This window comes from Culex quinquefasciatus, chromosome 2 (genome assembly GCF_015732765.1).
Source record: "Culex quinquefasciatus strain JHB chromosome 2, VPISU_Cqui_1.0_pri_paternal, whole genome shotgun sequence".
NCBI lineage: Eukaryota > Metazoa > Arthropoda > Insecta > Diptera > Culicidae > Culex > Culex quinquefasciatus.
Genome location: NC_051862.1, coordinates 53,059,878 through 53,079,917, shown reverse-complemented (window position 1 = coordinate 53,079,917; position 20,040 = coordinate 53,059,878). Strand labels below are relative to the sequence as shown.

The 20,040-nt window shown below is 35.8% G+C and overlaps 2 protein-coding genes across 4 annotated transcripts in view; one reads left to right on the top strand and one right to left on the bottom strand.

Annotated features, from left to right (window-relative positions):
* Positions 1 to 10,169, top strand: part of LOC6035701 (formin-like protein) — a 115,918-nt gene extending 105,749 nt beyond the window's left edge. Inside the window, exons 9-11 of the mRNA XM_038258542.1 lie at positions 996 to 1,124; positions 9,403 to 9,475; positions 9,540 to 10,169. Of these exons, the coding sequence (XP_038114470.1) occupies positions 996 to 1,124; positions 9,403 to 9,475; positions 9,540 to 9,679 (342 nt within the window). The 3' untranslated portion in view covers positions 9,680 to 10,169. The remainder of the gene's footprint in view (positions 1 to 995; positions 1,125 to 9,402; positions 9,476 to 9,539) is intronic.
* A 6,231-nt stretch (positions 10,170 to 16,400) lies between these two features.
* The window catches only part of LOC6035699 (cyclin-dependent kinase 12), a 45,094-nt gene continuing 41,454 nt past the window's right edge, over positions 16,401 to 20,040 (bottom strand). For all 3 annotated transcript variants that reach the window (XM_038252008.1, XM_038252009.1, XM_038252010.1), the window contains 3 exons: positions 19,633 to 20,021; positions 17,543 to 18,016; positions 16,401 to 17,474 (listed from right to left, as the gene is read on the bottom strand). In XM_038252008.1, coding sequence (XP_038107936.1) covers positions 17,321 to 17,474; positions 17,543 to 18,016; positions 19,633 to 20,021 — 1,017 coding nt within the window. In that variant the 3' untranslated portion in view covers positions 16,401 to 17,320. The remainder of the gene's footprint in view (positions 17,475 to 17,542; positions 18,017 to 19,632; positions 20,022 to 20,040) is intronic.

The following is a 20,040-nucleotide window of genomic DNA, read 5'->3' as shown; positions in this document are numbered from 1 at the left end:
CACACTGTTCTTTAAATAGCCTTTTCATCAACATTTTGAAAAGGAGCGAAAGAGCCGCTCTTTTTAATGAGCGAGGGAAAATGAGCGGCTCCTTAAAAAGAGCGGTTTTGCCCACCTCTAGATTACACCAACGAAATTCGAAAATTGTCAAACTATATGTTTTTCTATGCAATTTTGCCCCCTGAATCCAAATTTGTCCAACGAATTGAGCCAAAGCTCAAAATATCTATTTTTGGTAATATTTTGGCTTTTTAGAAATAACATTATTTAAGTATTAAAATTGCTTAAATTAACCTGAAAATATCCGTAACTTTTGTCCAACACGAGGTCCAACATGTCCAAAATCATTTTTTCGAAAAAAGAACGCGAAAAATCTTTTGCGTCGAACAAAAATGTAGAGGTTTGTCGTTAGCGTGTACATCAGCCTGTGGCGCAACATATTTGACAGGTTGCGCTCGTATTTTGATTTTTGTCTGCTTTTACAATATCTTGATCAAAGTTCCTTGGATTGACACGCCCATCAACTATCTTAAACAGAATGAAAATCCCAAAAATATTCCTGGAAACTTAGACTTAGAAAATAAACCCCAATCGTGTACGCCCTGATTTTCAACCATGCCAAAACTTGCCCCTTCTCGTTTACAATAATTCAACACCAAAGCTTCTAAACTTCATCATTTTTTTTTTTTTTTTTGGAAAAACAATTTTCGATTAAGTTTTGCGATCTGGACCACTCTGGACTCACCTTTTACCTTCCCAAAAATAGTCGAACTCCATGCGAAACTTATTTAGTTATAGCGTGGATAATTTCCCTTATCCCTTTAAAAAAAGTAGATGATCAATAGTGAAATCGGCGATTTGGATGGACTCAATCCTCACCCTGTCAAACGAGAATTTCCCCTAGATTTTGCAAAAAAGAAAAAAAATATTCATAATGAAAAATAAATATTAAATCCTATGTATTCTTCCACAATTTCCCCCTCAAAACCAACCAGACATGCGATCAGGAGAACGAACAGCGCCGCCGGCTCGAGCAAGCGGCCCTGCTCGCCGCCACCAAGAAGGACGAAAACGACCAGGTCGTGCTGCGAAACAACAAGATCAACAGCCAGAAGAAGCAACAGGTACGCCTCCTCCTACCACTTCCGTCCTCTTCCGCTTCTTCTAGTCCGTTTGCTAGTAATGGTTGTGGTGCCAGTAACGGCCCAAGTGCCGGCGATCCGAGCATTCGGCTGTCCAGTACGTTTTTACAAAATCTAACCCAAATGAACCGCGAGCTGCAGCACGTGTTCGGCACGGGGTCGTCGTCGCTCGTTAGCTTGAAGTGATTGTAGGAATGTTTCTAGTGTGTTATATTTTGATGTTTTTTTTTCTTGCCACATTTACTTTGTTTTTTTTTAAAGTACGTTTGCTTTATTTTCTTTTTTTGTTGGTTTTGTTGTTAGATAGATTTAATTTTAAGTTTTGGGACATGATTTCAATTATAGGTTAAGAGGTTTCCGCACAAAACAATAAAACAATGGTGACAGGATTTGCACTTTGACTAGCAATTTGGCAATTTTGAAACATGTCCCACCTCACCCTTATTACTGACTAAGATAGAGAAACATATTGTTATTAATATTATTTTGCTTCACATTGCGCCTAACTACATTTGTACGGTAATCTTACTTTTTTCGCATTAAAAAAGTTCTGGTTTATGTGTGTAATTGTAGTTTGTAAGTTTACTGTTAAAAGTGCCATTGGAATATATGTAAAAAAAATACATCCGGTTTATCAAAACATTCGAACTGAGTGCCTTTCGTTTTCAGTAGTTAGAAATGCAATGCTTTTTCCCTTTTTTCAGTCATGGTTTCATCTGCTTCTTTTTTTTTTTCGAGTAACACTTTGTAGCAAAGATACTTGGAATCATTTATGAAAAAAAATCACAAAAAAAGATTGTTACAAGTAATTTTGCGTAACTTTGTGACATCGTGTAATGAATGGTATTTAGGTGAACTCATCTCTCTCTGCGCTTTCACGCTCAAGTATGCAAGCTTCACATCGGTGCTGGTACTGCCGCGGGGGTCGATGGAGGGACCGAGCCCTAGAATGCTAGAATTCCCCAAGTGATGACAACAAGCAGTGATGGGAAGAAGGGTCTGATTAGAATGGAAACGACAGTTTGAGAAGCAATTTGACCCAGCTAAATAATAAAGTGTATTTTATTCAAATGTTATTTTAATTTAAATTCAAATTGTACGGAAACATTGGAATAACTCAAAAAATTCAATGAAAATTGAGAAACTTAGTTTTTTTTTCCTTTTTTACAAAAGAAAGGTTTAAGGTTTGCTTTTGGAAAAACGCTTTTCTCAGAAATATTAAAAAATTCGTGCACGGCGAGGAATCGTCCCAGGAAAAAATCCTATTAATAAATTGAAGGTTCAGATGGAACTTAAAGTCTGATTTTTGAGAGCTCTTTTTCTGAAATACTTGAGCGATGTCTGTATCCGCTCCTAAAAATTTGTGTCTTCCATCATTGGAAAACCGTTCGTAAAACCTACAATTTTTATAAGACAGATTTGTAGCCGTGGGGTCGGAGACGAACATTTTATTTTTCGATTCACAATTTTCGATCAATAAATGTGGTCAAAGCCATTTTTAGAGGTATTTTTTGGACAATTTCACAGATAACACTATCAAATTAAAAGAATTCAGTTTTAAGCAAAAATCCATTGGAAAACATGCGCCATAAACTGCTTGGGCCCAAAATTTGATGGTTTTTCAAAATGTATTTCCATAGATATAGCCATATTTGTGTTTTTCGTCTTATTTGTACCCTATTATTTCCCATTAAATTTTTGGTTTTATACTGATCATCAAATTCGAAGTCCCGGCTCGTTCTCGCTCGAAAGATAGACAAGTCGTCAAGTCGAAGCATAAACGCCAGCACATTTACGTTTGCGCGTTTTACGCTGCGCGTGAAAGTGTTCTTTCTGGCTTCTGATAATAGATTGACAAAGTGCAATAGCGATACATATTTTTTTCAAGTTAATGATAGACTAAAATTAAAGACTGAGTACCCTTTATTTTTTTCTAATAATGTCAATCCAATATTTTTTTCTTAATTGAATTTAAGAGCGAGTTTTTCACCAATGTGTAACAGGTCGTATCGAAGTGCTCCGATTTGGATGAAACTTTCAGCATTTGTTTGTCTATACATGAGATGAACTCATGCCAAATATGAGCCCTCTACGACAAAGGGAAGTGGGGTAAAACGGGCATTGAAATTTGAGCTCCACAAAACATAAAAAATCTTAAAATTGCTCGCATTTCAGTAAAACTCCATCATTTCCAACTATCTTAGATGCATTCGAAAGGTCTTTTGAAGCACTTCAAAATGAGCCATAGACATCCAGGATTGGCTTAACTTTTTCTCATAGCTTTTGCAAATTACTGTTAAAAATGGATTTTTTTAAAACCTTAATATCTTTTAACAACAGCCTCCAACACCTATACTCCCATAGGTCAAAAGTTAGGGAATTTCATGGACTATAAGCCTACGGTAATAACTTTTTGGCCAATCGCAGTTTTTCTCATATTTTTTCGATTTTTCTATAACAAACTTTTCACAACGTTAGTTTTTGCCCTGTAGGCTACCATAGCGGCACTTTTTGGTCTCAATTTTTTCATATTCGGAATCCTCGGAAAATTTCACGTTAGTTAGAAGTACTGGAGTTGTAAATTTGATTTAAAAAATAATTAAATAAAAAAATTATTTAAAAAATAAAATAAATTTTGAAAAAAGAAATAGATCTTATTTACTCTGTGGTCAATACGTCAAATGCTGTATCAAGTAGGCGAAAACCTGTTTTACCCCTAATCCAACAAATTGTTAAACAATATTTTAATCCATTCTAAATGGCATTTTTCATCCAAATCGGAGCACCTCGATACGACCTCTAGAACAAACCGAGCAATATTTACAAATACTGCCTCTTAAATATCTTGCGACCCATAATGTACCTCTGAAATTTAAAAAAATGGCATTTGAGGTTTATCCTAAAAATATTTGAAGTTTTAGGTCAAATTCTCAGTGGGTGGTATCATTTTGCTTCTGAAAAAATAATTGCACCAATAGATTTGTCGGAGTTTCATCAATTTGTAAGAAAGGCTCTATTTCACTTCTGGTGATAATCAATCGGGTTTTTTGTGTGAAGATTATGAATGATTCGGTGTACTTTTGAGTTGAACAAAACTATGTTTTGTTATTCACAAAGCATTTGCTTCAAACTTTTTTGGAGCCTTCTCTATGACCGAATGAAACATTTTGCGTGATTGGTTTATCCTTACAAGTTTCCAAACTAATTTGACAGCAACCCATACAGAAATGGTGCACTGCCAATAAATGTACAAGTGTTCCGAGAAAACGTGTCTTTTTGTGTTCGTCACCAAATCTTCGTCACGACAATTTTACAGGGGAATGGAATATAAGCCGTTTGATTTTTCACATGGGCAGCCACAACTGAACAATATTTTAGTAAAATTCATGTTTCAGAAGATTCGTTAGAACATCCTCTACCACCTGGAGAAAAAGTCTCGAATTTGACATAAGTTTTTATTTAATTTCTCTTACAATAAAATTCGAGATCTGTGCTCCATTTTTTAGTCAAATTTGAATAGTTTCATTCATTATTCCTTTTTTTCAATATTTCTAGATTACTTTTCTACATAGAACCCATTGAAAAAAAAACGAGATTTCATTACCGCCGTTTTTACCGCACACTTGGATTTTGAAATTTTAAACCACTTGAACGTGAAGACTTCCATCATTGTCATGATTTTTCGTTCAAAGATATAAATTTTGCGTCGCTTTCAATATTTTGGTAAAATTCTTTCAACAAGTTGTTAAGAATAGTGCCCTACACATGCTGATTCCTTTTGGTAACGATTATACCATTCCTTGTAAAGTTATGGAAATCGTCATTAATCAATGATTGCCAACTAGGACGTCAATGACTGTGCCACAAAATTTTATAAATTTTGAAGCACAATTGATTTAGATCTAAAATTCTTTCAGTGGCACGTGCTGATTCCATTTGGTGCTGAAATTCTTTAAATTGAATTTAATACAGAATATTTTATAGTGATGATAGGTGATGATCAATTTGGCATTTTTTTTCGAAAAATCGGCCCAGGCAAAAAATACATGCGTCGCAACTCGCGACGCTCGAGATTTTGCCGGGGCCGGTTTTTCGAAAAAATGCCAACTTTGAAGGTCTGTACCGAGCTCCAGGGTTCTCCAAACTTCAATGTTACATATACCAAAAGTTGTGCATGGATCTGGCCTACACGCCAGTGATGTTTTTGGTAAACGCATTGGTGGCCAAAGTGCGTCATAAATAGACATTTCTGAAAAAAAGGATTTTTACGGGTTGAATCACATTTAAAATTGAAGGGCGGAGCGCCAGCTCCTGTTACGTCTAATCAAGCTCATATTTGGGATTTGTGCTCAGTATGCCCATCGGAACAAACCCCTGAATGCCCGCCAAAAAGTCATTTTTGTTACATCCTAATCAACATATTAATTAATTCATATCTTCTATTCCCTTTACCATTCACAATTTTTAGATTTGTGTCTGGCAACCGTGCCTTCGGCATGCCCAAAGAAGCCATTTTGCATCATTAGTCTTTATTTAAATTATAATTTTCCATACAAATTTGGCAGCTGTCCATACAAAAATGATCTGTGAAAATTCTAAAATCTTTATCTTTTGAAGGAATTTTTTGATCGATTTGGTGTCTTCGGCAAAGTTTTAGGTATGGATAAGGACTACACTGAAAAAAATGATACACGGCAAAAAAGTTGGTGATTTTTAATTTCACTTTTTGTCACTCAAACTTGATTTGCAAAAAAACACTATTTTTATTTTTCATTTTCTGATATGTATAAAGGGCAGTGTTGCGTTCCTCACGCGCTCACGCGCTCGTGGGCGCTCACTTTTTGCTCATTCGTGAGGAGGAGCGCTGCACGAGCTAGCTCACGTTTGCTCCGATTTTTTCAGCTCGCGTTCGCTCCACGCTCGCGCTCATATTTCGCTCACGGAGCGCTCATTTTGGACGTGTCGCTAATCATTTAACGCTTTTGAGAAAGTTTTTTTCAATTCTAGATGGATTTTTTGCGTAAGGTGCAGTAGGGCTGTGGAAATATGACTTTGTGGACAAATTTTATGATATATGAATTGGAATAGCTTATTTTCGTCAACCATGTTTTTAAGTAAAAGGTTGGATTCGCAAGGGTCAAATATTTACAGACATACAGTTGAATGTATAAATATTTTAGAATTTAAAGGCCTTATTGTAGCAGAGAGGTGCGGGGGAAGGGGTATAGACGCCTAAATAAAAGGGCCTGTAAACCTTAGAAAAACTTACAAAACAATGAATTGATTCAAGAGGATTTATGCTTTGGTAAGTTCGATTCACTGTTAAATGCTTGGTTGATTAAAATATAACATTAAACTGTTTTATGTACCTAATCAGTGTTTTGACTACATTTCCAGATTACGGGTTTTTCCGTTTAATAAATCTTTCAGTGATTGAGTGAATAGAAACGGCTAATCATTTCTATAAGGTTAGTCTTTATTTGGCAAACATTTGAGAAAATAGGGTAACATTTTTGAAACAATTCTTTTTTTCAAATATAAGCCTCAAAATTCCTAAGGGTTGAAATAACCCTTTTAAATCAAGTTAAATAAATTGTCAATATTTTTCACCACGAAAAGGGTGGCTCTTCTTCCCGCAAGTGGATTTTATTCAACACTTCCGCAACCAAACCTCTGAAAATATTCAATTACAAGTTATATATATTTTTTTGAAAATGAATGATTGTAACAGTTTAAAAGATTATTTAAAAATAAATAAAATATACATAAATTGTCAATATTTTTTAGTACATAACAACAATACAATATGGTCCAATATGGATTTGATTTGTGAATAAACAGTGCATCTCTTCACGTCAATGAATGTTTACATTATGAATTTAGATTTTTGTTCCTTGTTCGAAAAATGTTTAGATTTTAAATAGAACGTAAATTTCGGTTCGCTGATCAAATCCATTTCTTTTTTTTCTACTTTTGTTTGTTCGACCACTTTCTAGTTTGTTTTTGCTGCCTGTTCTGAGATAGTTCTAGAAAACTTCTTTTCAACCAGGCAGATGCTTCAACAGGAAAAAAACATCTACCTACTTTGGCTCACCAGCTCACGTGAGCGCAAAACGCTCCGGTGAGCGTGAGCGAGCACGAGCTACCTGATAAGAACTCACGCTCCAGCTGGAGCGAGCAAGCCTTCCGTGAGCGCTCGCTCATTCGCAACCCTTATTAAGGGACATAAAATACCAACTTTTCAGAAATTTCCAGAATGGGCGAAACATCTTCGACCGAGTTATGAATTTTGAATCATTTTGAATTCTTCCAAAAAAAATCGAAATACTGGTCTTAAAATAGAATTTGCAATCAAAAAGTACTGAGTGAAATTTTCATAAAGTGCACCGTTTTCATGTTATAATGTAATTTTTTTTTAAATAGTCTCAGTTATTCATTTAAAAAAATAAGTGCCCATGTTTGCTCACATTTGAAAAAAAATATTTGAAAAGCTGAGAAAATTCTCTATATTTTGCATTTTGAACTTTGTTGATACGACCCTAAGTTGCTGAGATATTGCCAAGCAAAGGTCTAAAAACAGGAAAATTGATGTTTTCTAAGTCTCACCCAAACAACTCACCATTTTCTAATGTCGATATCCCAGCAACTAATGGTCTGATTTTCAATGTTAATACATGAAACATTCGTGAAATTTTCCGATATTTTCGAAAACAAAAATTTAAAATCAAGAATATCTTTTCAAAAGGGCCAAACATTCAATATTAGGCCCTTTTAAACCTTTGCATGGCAATATCTCAGCAACTAAGTATCGTATCAACAATGTTCAAAAAAGCAAAATATAGAGAATTTTCTCAGCTTTCAGAGAGAATTGCTCAGCTATCAAAATTGTATGGAGAGTTGTATGGGAGAACCAATGACACAAAATGGCTTCTTTGGAACCACAAAGTTTGAGCCAAATAAAAACATAAAATAAAAATAATCGAAATCGGCAGACTTGGTAGAGAATTGCTCATTATAACATTCATAGTAATACTTTTCGATTTTGGAGTTTGCAACAAGTTGCATACAACTCTAATTTTTCAGCAATCGTCGTACGATTCGTTCTGAAAAAAATGTTAATTTTGCAGCTTACATCATAAACTTCCATTGCATCATTGTTCCTGGCCATTTATAATTGATATGCAAATTTTCGACGATCTGTATCATGGGAAGGGATTTTCTGATCGATATGATGTCTCTACAGCAAAATTGTAGCTATGATGACGAGGAAAATTCAGAGAAAGTTACACATTTAAAAAATAAAAAAAACACTTTTTGAATTTTGTTTTGACAAAAACCCTTTTTATGATTAGCGTCCTAGCAGAATTAATTACTGTGAATACAAAGAGACGGTTTATTCCTTTTAATTCCGCTATTTATTTGAATATCTTGACAAACTTGACTCGAGAACAGAACACTGTTGAAGTCTGCAAGTAGTAATCGAACTACATATCTGTCAAGATTTTGAAATACATAGCGGAATTAAGCAACAAATAGGACGCATCAGCTAAGAGTATTCAAATTCAGAAACAAAAATCATTTGATTACAGTTAGAAAATAACGCGTCTGTGTCGAAAAGAGAACAACCGTAACAGACTTAGTATTCAAAGCCACGCCGTGATCGGTTAGCCGAGAAGATTTATTAGCAAGTTGGCGAAACTTGACGCTCGAATTCACGCTGATCCATTCTAATTGGGATCATTCGATTTGGGGACTCCTTCTCGCAATCATCTATCGGACCCAGGTTTGGCCACAGATTTGCCTTTTTAGCGAAGGTATGCAAAACGGCATGTGTTTTAGTACGGAACGCGTACGGAATGAGGGTGCTGCATTTTGAAAGAACAATTTCCCACCACAATTTTTTCGCTCAATGCCCACCCACACGCAACTGGCACGTGACTAACAGAGAAATATAGAAAATCACTTTTTCCGTTAGAATTCGCATGATTACAAATTCAGTTATTTAGATATGTTTTATTCATTGCATTTTTTTTCTGTTAAACTCTTTTTGTAAGTGAGTGTGATCGCGTGTATGATAATTAGGCTTAAGCTGCATAATTAATGGTTGGCTTAAACGCTTTTGGTTTGCTTTGCTACTCTCTCTATCACAATAGGTAATGGTAATTTGGTTGAAAAAAATATAACTCACAAGTGCACATTTACTTTAAACTCTTTAATGAATCGTTTTAATCAATTGAAAAAAACTCGACATTTCTTTTAGGAGGCAGTAATCAACGAGCTTAAAACGAAGGCCAATTCGGTGCGCGAGAAAAAGCTTCTCCAGCAAGATGAAGGTAAATTAATAGTTAATCCTCATAAACTAAAAAGATTCTAATGACAACTCTTCAAAATTCACAGTCTACAACGGCGCCCTCGAGGACATCCTGCTGGGGCTGAAGAACGAACCGTACCGGAGGGCGGACGCGGTCCGGCGAAGCCAGCGCCGTCGTATCGACAGCAACCGGCTCTCGCGAACCATGGAAGAGTTGGAGTTTTGATAGGGCGTTTACGGAGCCTTAAGTTAGGCCTGAGAATCTGAAAAAAAAAACTACAAAATTGTGATTTGAGTGAAACACCGAAGTCGCAGCGCGCAAAGAATCGTTCGAATTTTCTCTCTCTGTACATGTTCGGTTTGATTCACTTTTGTGTAAATTTACAACATAATATTATTGCTATTGATAATAATATATTTTTTGTCATTGTAAATAACGCATACAAACCCGCTGCTGCTGGATCATTAGTCATAGGTTTACTGAGAAACAAAAGACCTTGCAAGTCGTAACCGTATTGTTGTTCTATTTTTTGTAAGTGTAGAGAGTTTTGTTAAATCGGGATAATTTACTAAATTTAGTAAGTTGGCGACGATACTGTATATATATTTTTGAGATAAAATATTATATATCATGATATGATAACGATTATTACAAATAACGTGAACAGTTTATACGCACATTATTTCAAATACACAGTGATTAGAAATCAAACTGACTTTATGGTTGGAATGTTTTGTGCCGAAAATGCCCTTTTTTAATATCACATTATCCCTAGAAGAATTATAATTACTCCAGTAAACTAAAAACTTAAGCCTTACCTTCCCCTACTCTTCTTATTTAAATATAGAGCAATTCTATGTCAAATAGAAAATCCATTGTACCGGACCCTCTCCGATTTCAATGAAACTTTGTAGACATGTTATCCTACGCTTATGTAAGCCGTTTTTGCATATATGGAGCCAGTTTCACTCGATAATGGCATTTGGAAGGGCGTAAGTGTTTTAAATATGTTTGTATTTCGTAATTTAAATATTGCTGTATCTCTACACCGTTGCATCATATCAAAAAGTGGTCAAAAAAAATTTGTAGGAAATATGACGGGCTTTCCGAAAAAATACACTGAAAGAAAAAAGCACGCCACTTTTATGAGATTTTTTGTTTTTCATGAGCGCGTCCACGAACAGGGCATACCCCTTTGTATGGGATGTCGTTTGGACCTCACCAATCTGCCTGAAATTTGCAGGGGTTGTTTGTACATATAAAACTAGCATCTGGCCAAAATATTAGCACTCTAGGTCAACGGGAAGTGGGGCAAATCGGGACACAAAGTTTGAAGGTTCAAAAACGTCAAAAATCTCAAAAAGGCTATAACCTAGGCAAAATCATTTTAATTTCAAAATTCAAAATGCATCTGAAAGAGCTTAAAAAATGCAACAAAATGCAGGGTAGAGCATCCCAATTGGTTAAATTTAGAGGGAGTTATTGGCATTTTAGTGAAAAGATAGCATAATTTTCAAACTGAAATAAAAAAGTGTTCCATCCAGATATCAACTCGGTTCGACCTGCAGCTTGTAGGGGACATCTGGGACTACCATCTGAGACTGAGAACGTTTTGGGTAAGGTAGTTTAACATATTAAATAGACACTTTTACTTTTAGTAAATTTTTTGGTTGTATATTTTAGATCCCATTTTCCGGTGATAATTTTATCATATTCGTGTTCCTGAGACAATTTCACAATATAAACATGCATAAAAATGTTTATTTTCATCCATTTTAATCCTTTAAAAAATGAAAGTTAAAAAAAAATAAGAAGCTGCTTTTTCTGGTGTCATCTAGTATCCTTGGAAACGAACTTGATTTTCAATAAATGTGAATCGAAGATTTTTTTTAAGTTTTATTTTTTAAAGGGCTAAAATGGATGAAAATATACATTTTCATGCATGTTTCTATTGTGAAATTGTCTCAGGAGCACGAATATGATAAAATTATCACCAGAAAATGGGATCTAAGGGGTCCCCCGAGCAAAAATTTACAACCAAAAAATTCACTAAAAGTAAAAGTGTAAATTTAATATGTTAAACTGCTTTACCCAAAGCGTTCTCAGTCTCAGATGGTAGTCTCAGATGTCCTCTACAAGCCGCAGGTCGAACCGAGTTAATCTGGATGGAACACTTTTTTATTTGAGTTTGAAAATTATGCTATTTTTCCATTAAAATGCCAATAACTCCCTTCAGATTCAACCAATTGGGATGCTTTTTCCTGCATTTTGTTGCATTTTTAAAGCCCTTTAAGATGCATTTTGAATTTTGAAATTCAATTGAATTTTTCCTAAGTTATAGCATTTTTTAAGATTTTTTATGTTTTTGAACCTTCAAACTTTGTGTCCCGATTTTCCCCACTTCCCGTTGACCTAGAGTGCTCATATTTTGGCCAGATGCTAGTTTTATATTTACAAACAACCCCTGAAAATTTCAGGCAGATTGGTGAGGTCGATGCGAGATGGGTATACTTTGCTTATGGACTCGCTCTTAAGTTTAAATGTCAAATTTTAAGGTGAGCCAACGATTTTTTTTTTTTTTTTTTGGAAATAGCCTAAGATGTTACAAAAAGACTCACGAAAAATGCAGGAGCAACCAGATACCAAAATTATTCATTGAAACTGTTTTTTTTTAAGTGCTCTAACTGCCGTTCCGAAACATGGGACAATTATGCGTAGAACGGCAGTTAAAAAAAACGAAACTATTGGCACTACGCCCCCCGGGGCATGGCCTTCCTCTAACGTGGCATTTTTGCTCCAGCGCCTCTGACGAGACAGGAGAAACCGGGACCGACGTTTTACTTCACCATCCGATAGAAGCTCAGTGGATAAGGCGGGAATCGAACCCGCGTCTCATAGCATCATCGGGATCGGCAGCCGAAGTCGCTACCCCTGCGCCACGAGACCCACCAAAGACTCCATATTGACCACTAAAGTCCGAACCTTGTACAATCACAGCGCTTTAAAAAAAATGTCGAAAAAATAGGTTTTTGATGGTTTTTGATGATTTTTATATGACATACTTGATTTTTCAATCTCGTAAACATTTTTACCGGAAAACTCGTCCAATTTCCCATAAGATTGCCAGATAACGGTTCTTTTGAATGCTTTTTCGACATTGAAACATTTTATAAAAGAGCAATTCCAGCTCAAAATTCGGATACTTTTGTACCCGCCCCTTTCCAATTTCAATGAAACTTTGTAGATTTGTTATCCTAGGCTTATATAAGCAATTTTTGTGTATATGAGCCAATTGCACTCGAAAATAACATTTGAGAATGGCGTAAGTTATTTAAATATTTTTGTATTTTGCAGTTTGAAAATTACTGTATCTCGAAGCCGTTGCATCGTATCAAAAAGTGGTCAAAGACAAACTTGTAAGAAATTGGACGGGCTTTCTGAAAAAAATGCACTGAAATAAAGATTCACGCCACTTCTATACGATTTTTTGATTTTTAAGTTTAAAAGTCAAATTTTAAGGAGATGTCACATTCCCACGACCACTTTTCAAAAAAACAGTTTTAGTAAATGATTTTTGTATTTTTTAGGAGAGACATACCATCCTGCATTTTTGTAAGTGTTTTTGTAACATCTTAGCCTCTTTCCTCAAACATTTTGAACGAAAAAAAATCGTGACATCACCTTAAAATTTGACTTTTAAACTAAAAAATCAAAAAATCTCATAAAAGTGGCGTGTATTTTTATGTCAGTGCATTTTTTTTTTTTTTTCAGAAAGCCCGTCCAATTTCCTACAAGTTTGTCTTTGACCTCTTTTTGATACGATGCAACGGCTTCGAGATACAGAAATATTTAAATTACGAAATACAAAAATATTTAAAACACTTACGCCCTTCTCAAATGTTATTTTCGAGTGCAATTGGCTCATATACACAAAAACGGCTTATATAGGCCTAGGATAACATGTCTACAAAGTTTCATTGAAATCGGAGAGGGTCGGGTACAAAAATATCCGAAAAAAATCCTGATTTGAGCTGGAATGGTTCAAAACTTGATCATAATTGTATACTCAAGAAAAATATAACTTTTGAAGCTTGTAACAGTAATCTGGTCAATATTTGATTAAGGAAATATGATATTTATTCTAAAAAATCCAAAGGAAACACCTTAACAATCTAAAACCACAGACCTAATCCAAAACGAGGCTGTGGTGCAATCAATTTCATTTTTGCTGATTTTTCAGAGACAAAAATGATAGAAAATAAAAGATCAAATTGATGTTGAAGCTATGTAGAACAATCTTACTAAAAAACGCGGTAATGTTGTAAAACAGTTAAAAAATAAAAACTGTTTTCTTTTCTTTTTTTTAATCGGTACGCATAACTAGAAATATTTATAGGCTATCCATCCATCCGGATTCACGAAAAATCACTAGCCAAAAATATTTCATAAACGTAGGGAACGAACCCTTTTGATATCAAAGAGATCATCGAGAAAGGGAAGAATACGTTTACAAAACGATGTAAATCTGGAGTTTTTCTTTAAAAAGGACCAATAAACCAATTTTTCAGTTTTTGCTTTTTGGGTGTTTTTTAATACCCCTGATTCCAGGCGGTTTCAAAAACATCCAAAAAGCAAAAACTGGAAATTTGGTTTATTGGACCTCTTAAAAAAAAACTACAGAAATGAAGACTTGATTAAAGTTGTTTTTCTTAATACCCGAACAAAAAACTAACAGACTGCTTTCAATGATTCCTACAGAAAAGAAAGTAAATGCAAACCAAGAAAAAAGCCAATACAGTAGTTGTTCGGTAACTGGGCGTTGTTTAACTGGGCTGCTTTTTAACTGGGCGCTCGATAACTGGGCCGTAGCCCAGTTAAAAAGCAGACAAACGTCAAAAAACCAAAACAAACCGAAACCACCGAGGGGTTAATGGATGCAAAAATCACGGTCTTTTTTCAAACTTTTATGTTATTTTAAGTCACAATTAAAGAAATATGAAAAGTAATCATTGTAAATAAATTTTAGTTACTTTTATTTTTATATTTCATAAAATAAATATTATGCATCGGTAGTCCCCTCGTTATTTTTCGTTCAGTCCAGTTAGCGAACAGCATTCGATGACTGGGCTACGTTCTCAGCCCAGTTACCGAACAACTACCGTCATCTGGGGCGAATCGGGACTACAGTCTGAATAGGGACAGTAGTTGTAAGAGCACTTAAAGGTTTTAAATTTGGAAATGGATGTACACATTTTGTTGGTCTGAGTCTGTTCTATCCGAAACCAGCCAGAAAAATCAAAATATTGTGCTCTAACGTGGTTAAAACGGCTGTCCCAATTCGCCCCATGTGTCCCAATTCGCCCCAGTTGACGGTACTGTATTCACAGAAAGAAGAGTTTTGAGCTAGAACGGATTTCAAGAAAAAGAGAGCATCAAAGTATGCTAGTGAATGATAAATGGAAAGAGAGTTGAAATTCAGTTTGGAAGAGGGGTGACCAGCACACTGAAAGAAAGGCACATAGTAATATCACATGTTTTGCACATGAATCCACCCCATACTACTTAGTCTGTGAATGTCACGTGGAAATCACTTGAAAATATCAATCGCGCAAACCGGCAAATCCAAATGCAAAACACGTGAGTTTAACGTGAAAGCTCACATGACTTTTGAATGGTGTGCATATGAATTTCAATTTATTTTGTAGTATAAATGCAATGGTTTTCCAGTGATGTTCATGTGAGCTGAATATTGCGTTTAATTTCAGATTTATTAAAAAATATAACACGATTATAAGTAAAAAAATGTTTAAGAAATTAAACAATTTTTTATTGATACATGAAATTACAAATCATTCGAATCAAAACAACCGGACCATCGAGCCGAGAAACTGCTTGACGACGGTTCTTGGAGGCCTCTACCGACTCGACCTTGATGATCTGGATCGAGTGGCCTTGGGTACGGTGACGAGAAGCCATGACGCTCAGCACCGCATCACGTAACTGTCGATGGTTGTACATCGTAACGTAACGCGAATCGTACCGCAGCCAGATGCCGACGTTTCCGGATCAATCGGCAAATTCAGCGTCATTGCTGAGAAAAAACGAATTCAGAGGCCAACCCTTCGCCGGAGTTTTTCCTGAAAATTAATTGCTGAATGTTAGTCTTTGTGTAAATTTTCACAGTTTTTCTATTAAATACTTACCAAAAAGATCTAGTACGATTAAATGTCAAGCAAAATTATGAATTTAAGCGATAAATTCGACAAAATAAATCGCAAATTGGACTGTTTTCGTCCGTCGCCATCTTACGAATAAGGAAATTTCATAAAACAACTTCAAAGACCAATACATTTCAATCTCACGTGTTTTTCACTTTGAAATAAAGGGAAAAGTCAAATGGGGCAAATCCAAGTGAATTTCTGTTGAATCCAAAGTGAATTCCAAGCGATAAAAGAATGAAAAACATCTTGCTTGCGATCAGCTGATTTCAAATGATTATCACATAAATGTCACATGAAAAACACATCTATGTCAAGGGAAAAGCATGGCAAATTATCGTGTTGATTTTTGGAGCAGCTCACGTGAAAAAGCACATGAATTTGCCATGTCAGATTTTTTCAGTGCAGGGTGTTTTTCTTTCAATGAAATAAGCATTAAACGCAGATTCTTAAAGATTTTCATTAGCTTTTTATTTATAAATTGTGTGTCGTTTGTTCGCCACTACTTCCAACTGGAGCTCAAGAAGGAGAGTCCGCACGCTCAACGGCAGCGCGCTCCTCCCTGCACATTTAATGCACCTCGTGTCCGAAATCCAACAAGCTTTGTTACTGTTTACGCTGTACAACACCACCACACAAACACTCCTTTCAGAAGCCGACCGCGTTTGAGAGACAGAGAGTACAACAATACGGGAGAAGAAACGCAGAAATGCTTCAGATTTGTTTTGTTTTTTTGGTTGTTTGTACTCGACTAAATCTCGACTTTATTACAGTCGCGCGCGCGCCCAGCAGGTGAAAGAAAAACACAAAGTTTGGAGAGATTATTTGCTCTGATAGTTTGGTTGAGTCTTTTGCTTTCATCTCAACTTCTAACGTAATCTTTTTTATTTCTTCGATAACAAAAAATGAAAAATATGATTTTTGCCTTTTGTTTAGCACGTAACCATCTTAGATAACAAATGTACAAGAAAAAGGCTACTGGCTAGGATCTCTTTATAGGTTTTTTTTTCTTCAATAGTTTTACGCTTCCCGCTTGCCAGCCCATTGTTTTTTATTCAGTTTGTGTAGATTTTCTTCTGATTCGCTTTGTAACTCATCTCATCGTTTGTTTCTTGATATACTTACATTTAGTACAGGTTCTCTACTAACTATATTTTTCTATACACTATTGTTCTACATTTTGTTTTGCCTTCCACAACCGCACTCACTCGCTCGCTTGCTCTCGCTATTTCTCTCTTTCACGCTCTTTTGCTTCATTTCGTAAAAATAGAAAAGAAAAAAAACTCCAGCTTCCACTGTTTAAGTCTATTGTGTTTGTTCCCTCCCTCCGAAAAAGAAAAAAGAAAATAGTTTTTTTTTTTTCAAACAATCAACAACCAGCCACAGGGGAAACCCGACGGGGGTTGGCCCTTGTCCCTCGGACAGCAGATTCGCGGATAAGGACCAGCTTCCCGCGGCAAGCATTCGTCATTCTCGCACTCACGCACTTTCTTCCTTCTTCTGGTTTGATTGGGATTCTCTTGAGGACCGGCGAGTGGGCTAGGCGGCCTCAACCCACCCACCCAAAACGGTCCAAGGGGCACTTTATTGTCAGCCACGAACCTGACCCAGCTTGTGGTGCTGCTGCTACTGTTGAAATCTCCGACATCTAACCGACCGCACCGGCCGGTGCCTTCAACAGGGGAGGCTTCCCCGGGGGCAGGTTCGCGGCAGATTCCTGCTGTTCGCGTAGCTGCCGTCGCCGCTTCTTGCTCCACAGCTCGTGACAGTCCTGCCACGTGGGCAGCTGCGGGGGCGGTAGTCTGCGGTGGAGAAAGGTTTTGCAATTAGAAATGCTACCGGTTGAAGAAAAGTCACGGGGAATACTCACTGGTCGGGCACGACGTTCTTGAGCCAGGCCGAGTTGAGCGCGGCCTCGGCCGTTATCCGCTTGTCCGGGTCCAGCTCAAGCATCTTGTCCAGCAGGTCCAGACAGGACGCCGGCAGAAAGACAAAGTCCTCGCGGATCTTCCGCCGGTACGTCTTCTTCGCCTTGAGCGTGTGGAACAGCGGCAGCTTGATGACGTTGGGCCAGGCGGCCGGCGTCGGAGTGCCGCAAAGGCGCGAGATCATCTCCAGCTGGGCGGGTTCTTGGTTCGCCTGGAACAGCGGCTTCTTGAGGAACAGCTCACCGAGGATACAGCCACAGCTCCACACGTCGATGGCCGGACCGTAGCGCTCCTCGCCAAGGAGAAGCTCCGGCGGTCGGTACCACAGCGTGATGACCTTGTTGGTGTAGGGCCGCTCGCGGTTGTCCGCATTGTAGAGGCGGGCCAGACCGAAATCCGCAAGCTTCACTTCGCCCCTGAAACGGAGAAAGCAATGCAAAAGTTAATTTCAATGTTTGTGCCAGTTCGTCCGGAGATAGGAAGAAGCGCGGTCGAGAGAGTTGCACATAATTTTCGTTTTTAAATTAAATTTCTGAAATTCCTAAATTCTAAAATACTGAAATTCCAAAAAATCTAATATTCTGTAATTTTGTAGTTTCGTAAACGGATCTTTGAATTCTAAAATTTTCTAAATTGTTAAATTATTAAATTGTTAAATTCTGAATTTCTGAATTTCGGAAACTCTGAAATTCTGAAATTCTAAAATTCTAAAATTCTAAAATTCTAAAATTCTAAAATTCTAAAATTCTAAAATTCTAAAATTCTAAAATTCTAAAATTCTAAAATTCTAAAATTCGAAAAATTCTGTAGTTTCGTAAACGGATCTTTGAATTCTAAAATTTTCTAAATTGTTAAATTATTAAATTGTTAAATTCTGAATTTCTGAATTTCGGAAACTCTGAAATTCTGAAATTCTAAAATTCTAAAATTCTAAAATTCTAAAATTCTAAAATTCTAAAATTCTAAAATTCGAAAAATTCTGTAGTTTCGTAAACGGATCTTTGAATTCAAAAATTTTCTAAATTGTTGAATTATTAAATTGTTAAATTGTTAAATTCTGAAACTCTGAAATTCTGAAATTCTAAATTTCTAAAATTCTAAAATTCTAAAATTCTAAAATTCTAAAATTCTAAAATTCTAAGATTCAAAAATTCTAAAATTCAAAAATTCAAAAATTCAAAAAAATCTTAAATTCTTAAACTCTTAAATTCTTAAATTCTTAAATTCTTAAATTCTTAAATTCTTAAATTCTTAAATTCTTAAATTCTTAAATTCTTAAATTCTTAAATTCTTAAATTCTTAAATTCTTAAATTCTTAAATTCTTAAATTCTTAAATTCTTAAATTCTTAAATTCTTAAATTCTTAAATTCTTAAATTCTTAAATTCTTAAATTCTTAAATTCTTAAATTCTTAAATTCTTAAATTCTTAAAATTTTAAATTCCTCAATTCTTAAACTCTTAAATTTTTAAATCATATCATCATATCCAAATCATCCTATAGGTATTCTTAAATTCTGATTCGATAATCCGTAGTTAAGTTTTGGCGAGGACATCAAATAATCAAGTACAAACTGAGTTTATTTTTTTTTAATTCCCAGCATTTTGTAATTTAAAATTTTAGAACAATCGTTTTTTTTAATCTCTGATTTCCCTTTTTGATTTTTTCAATTGTGATTTTTTTTACTTTTCAGAATTTTATTTAATTCTTGATTCTAAATTTTTTATACTCTTGAAATTTTGTTTTTTTTTTAATTTACAATTTTAAAAATTTCGATGTCCTTGATTTTTATAATATTTTATATTGTTTTGCATTTTGAATATGTTTTAATTTTTTGAATGTTTGCATTTTTGATTGTTTTTTTTTTTTCAGAAAACTATGGAAATAAATAATGTTATAGCTTTACCCTCTGTTTTATTTAATTCTGAGAAACAAACAAATTCCGTCCTTTAAATTGTTTCATGATTCTGCGTGTTTTCATATTTTTTTTTAATTTTGAATTAATTTAAATCACAGATATCTCTTCTACTCACTTGTTGTTCATCAAGATGTTCGAGCACTTGATGTCCCGGTGGAGGAAGTTCTTCTTGTGGCAGTAGTTGAGCCCGTCCAGCAGCTGCCGCATAATGCTCGCGTTGTTCTGCTCGTTAAAGTCCACCATGCCGCTCTCCAGCAGCCCCATCAGATCGTGGTCCATGTACTCAAACACCAGATAGAACGAGCCCTTGTCCTTCCGGAACTCGAGCGCGTCCTGCTTGTCGGTGACGATCTCCCGCAGGTTCACAATGTTCTTGTGGTTGAGCTGGCGCAGAATTTTAATCTCCCGAACCGCCGTAATCGGGAAGCCCTCCTTTTCGTGCTCCAGCCGGACCTTCTTGAGCGCCACCAGCTCGTTCGTCTCCTGGTCACGGGCCTTGTACACCTGAAAGAAATTGGGACGA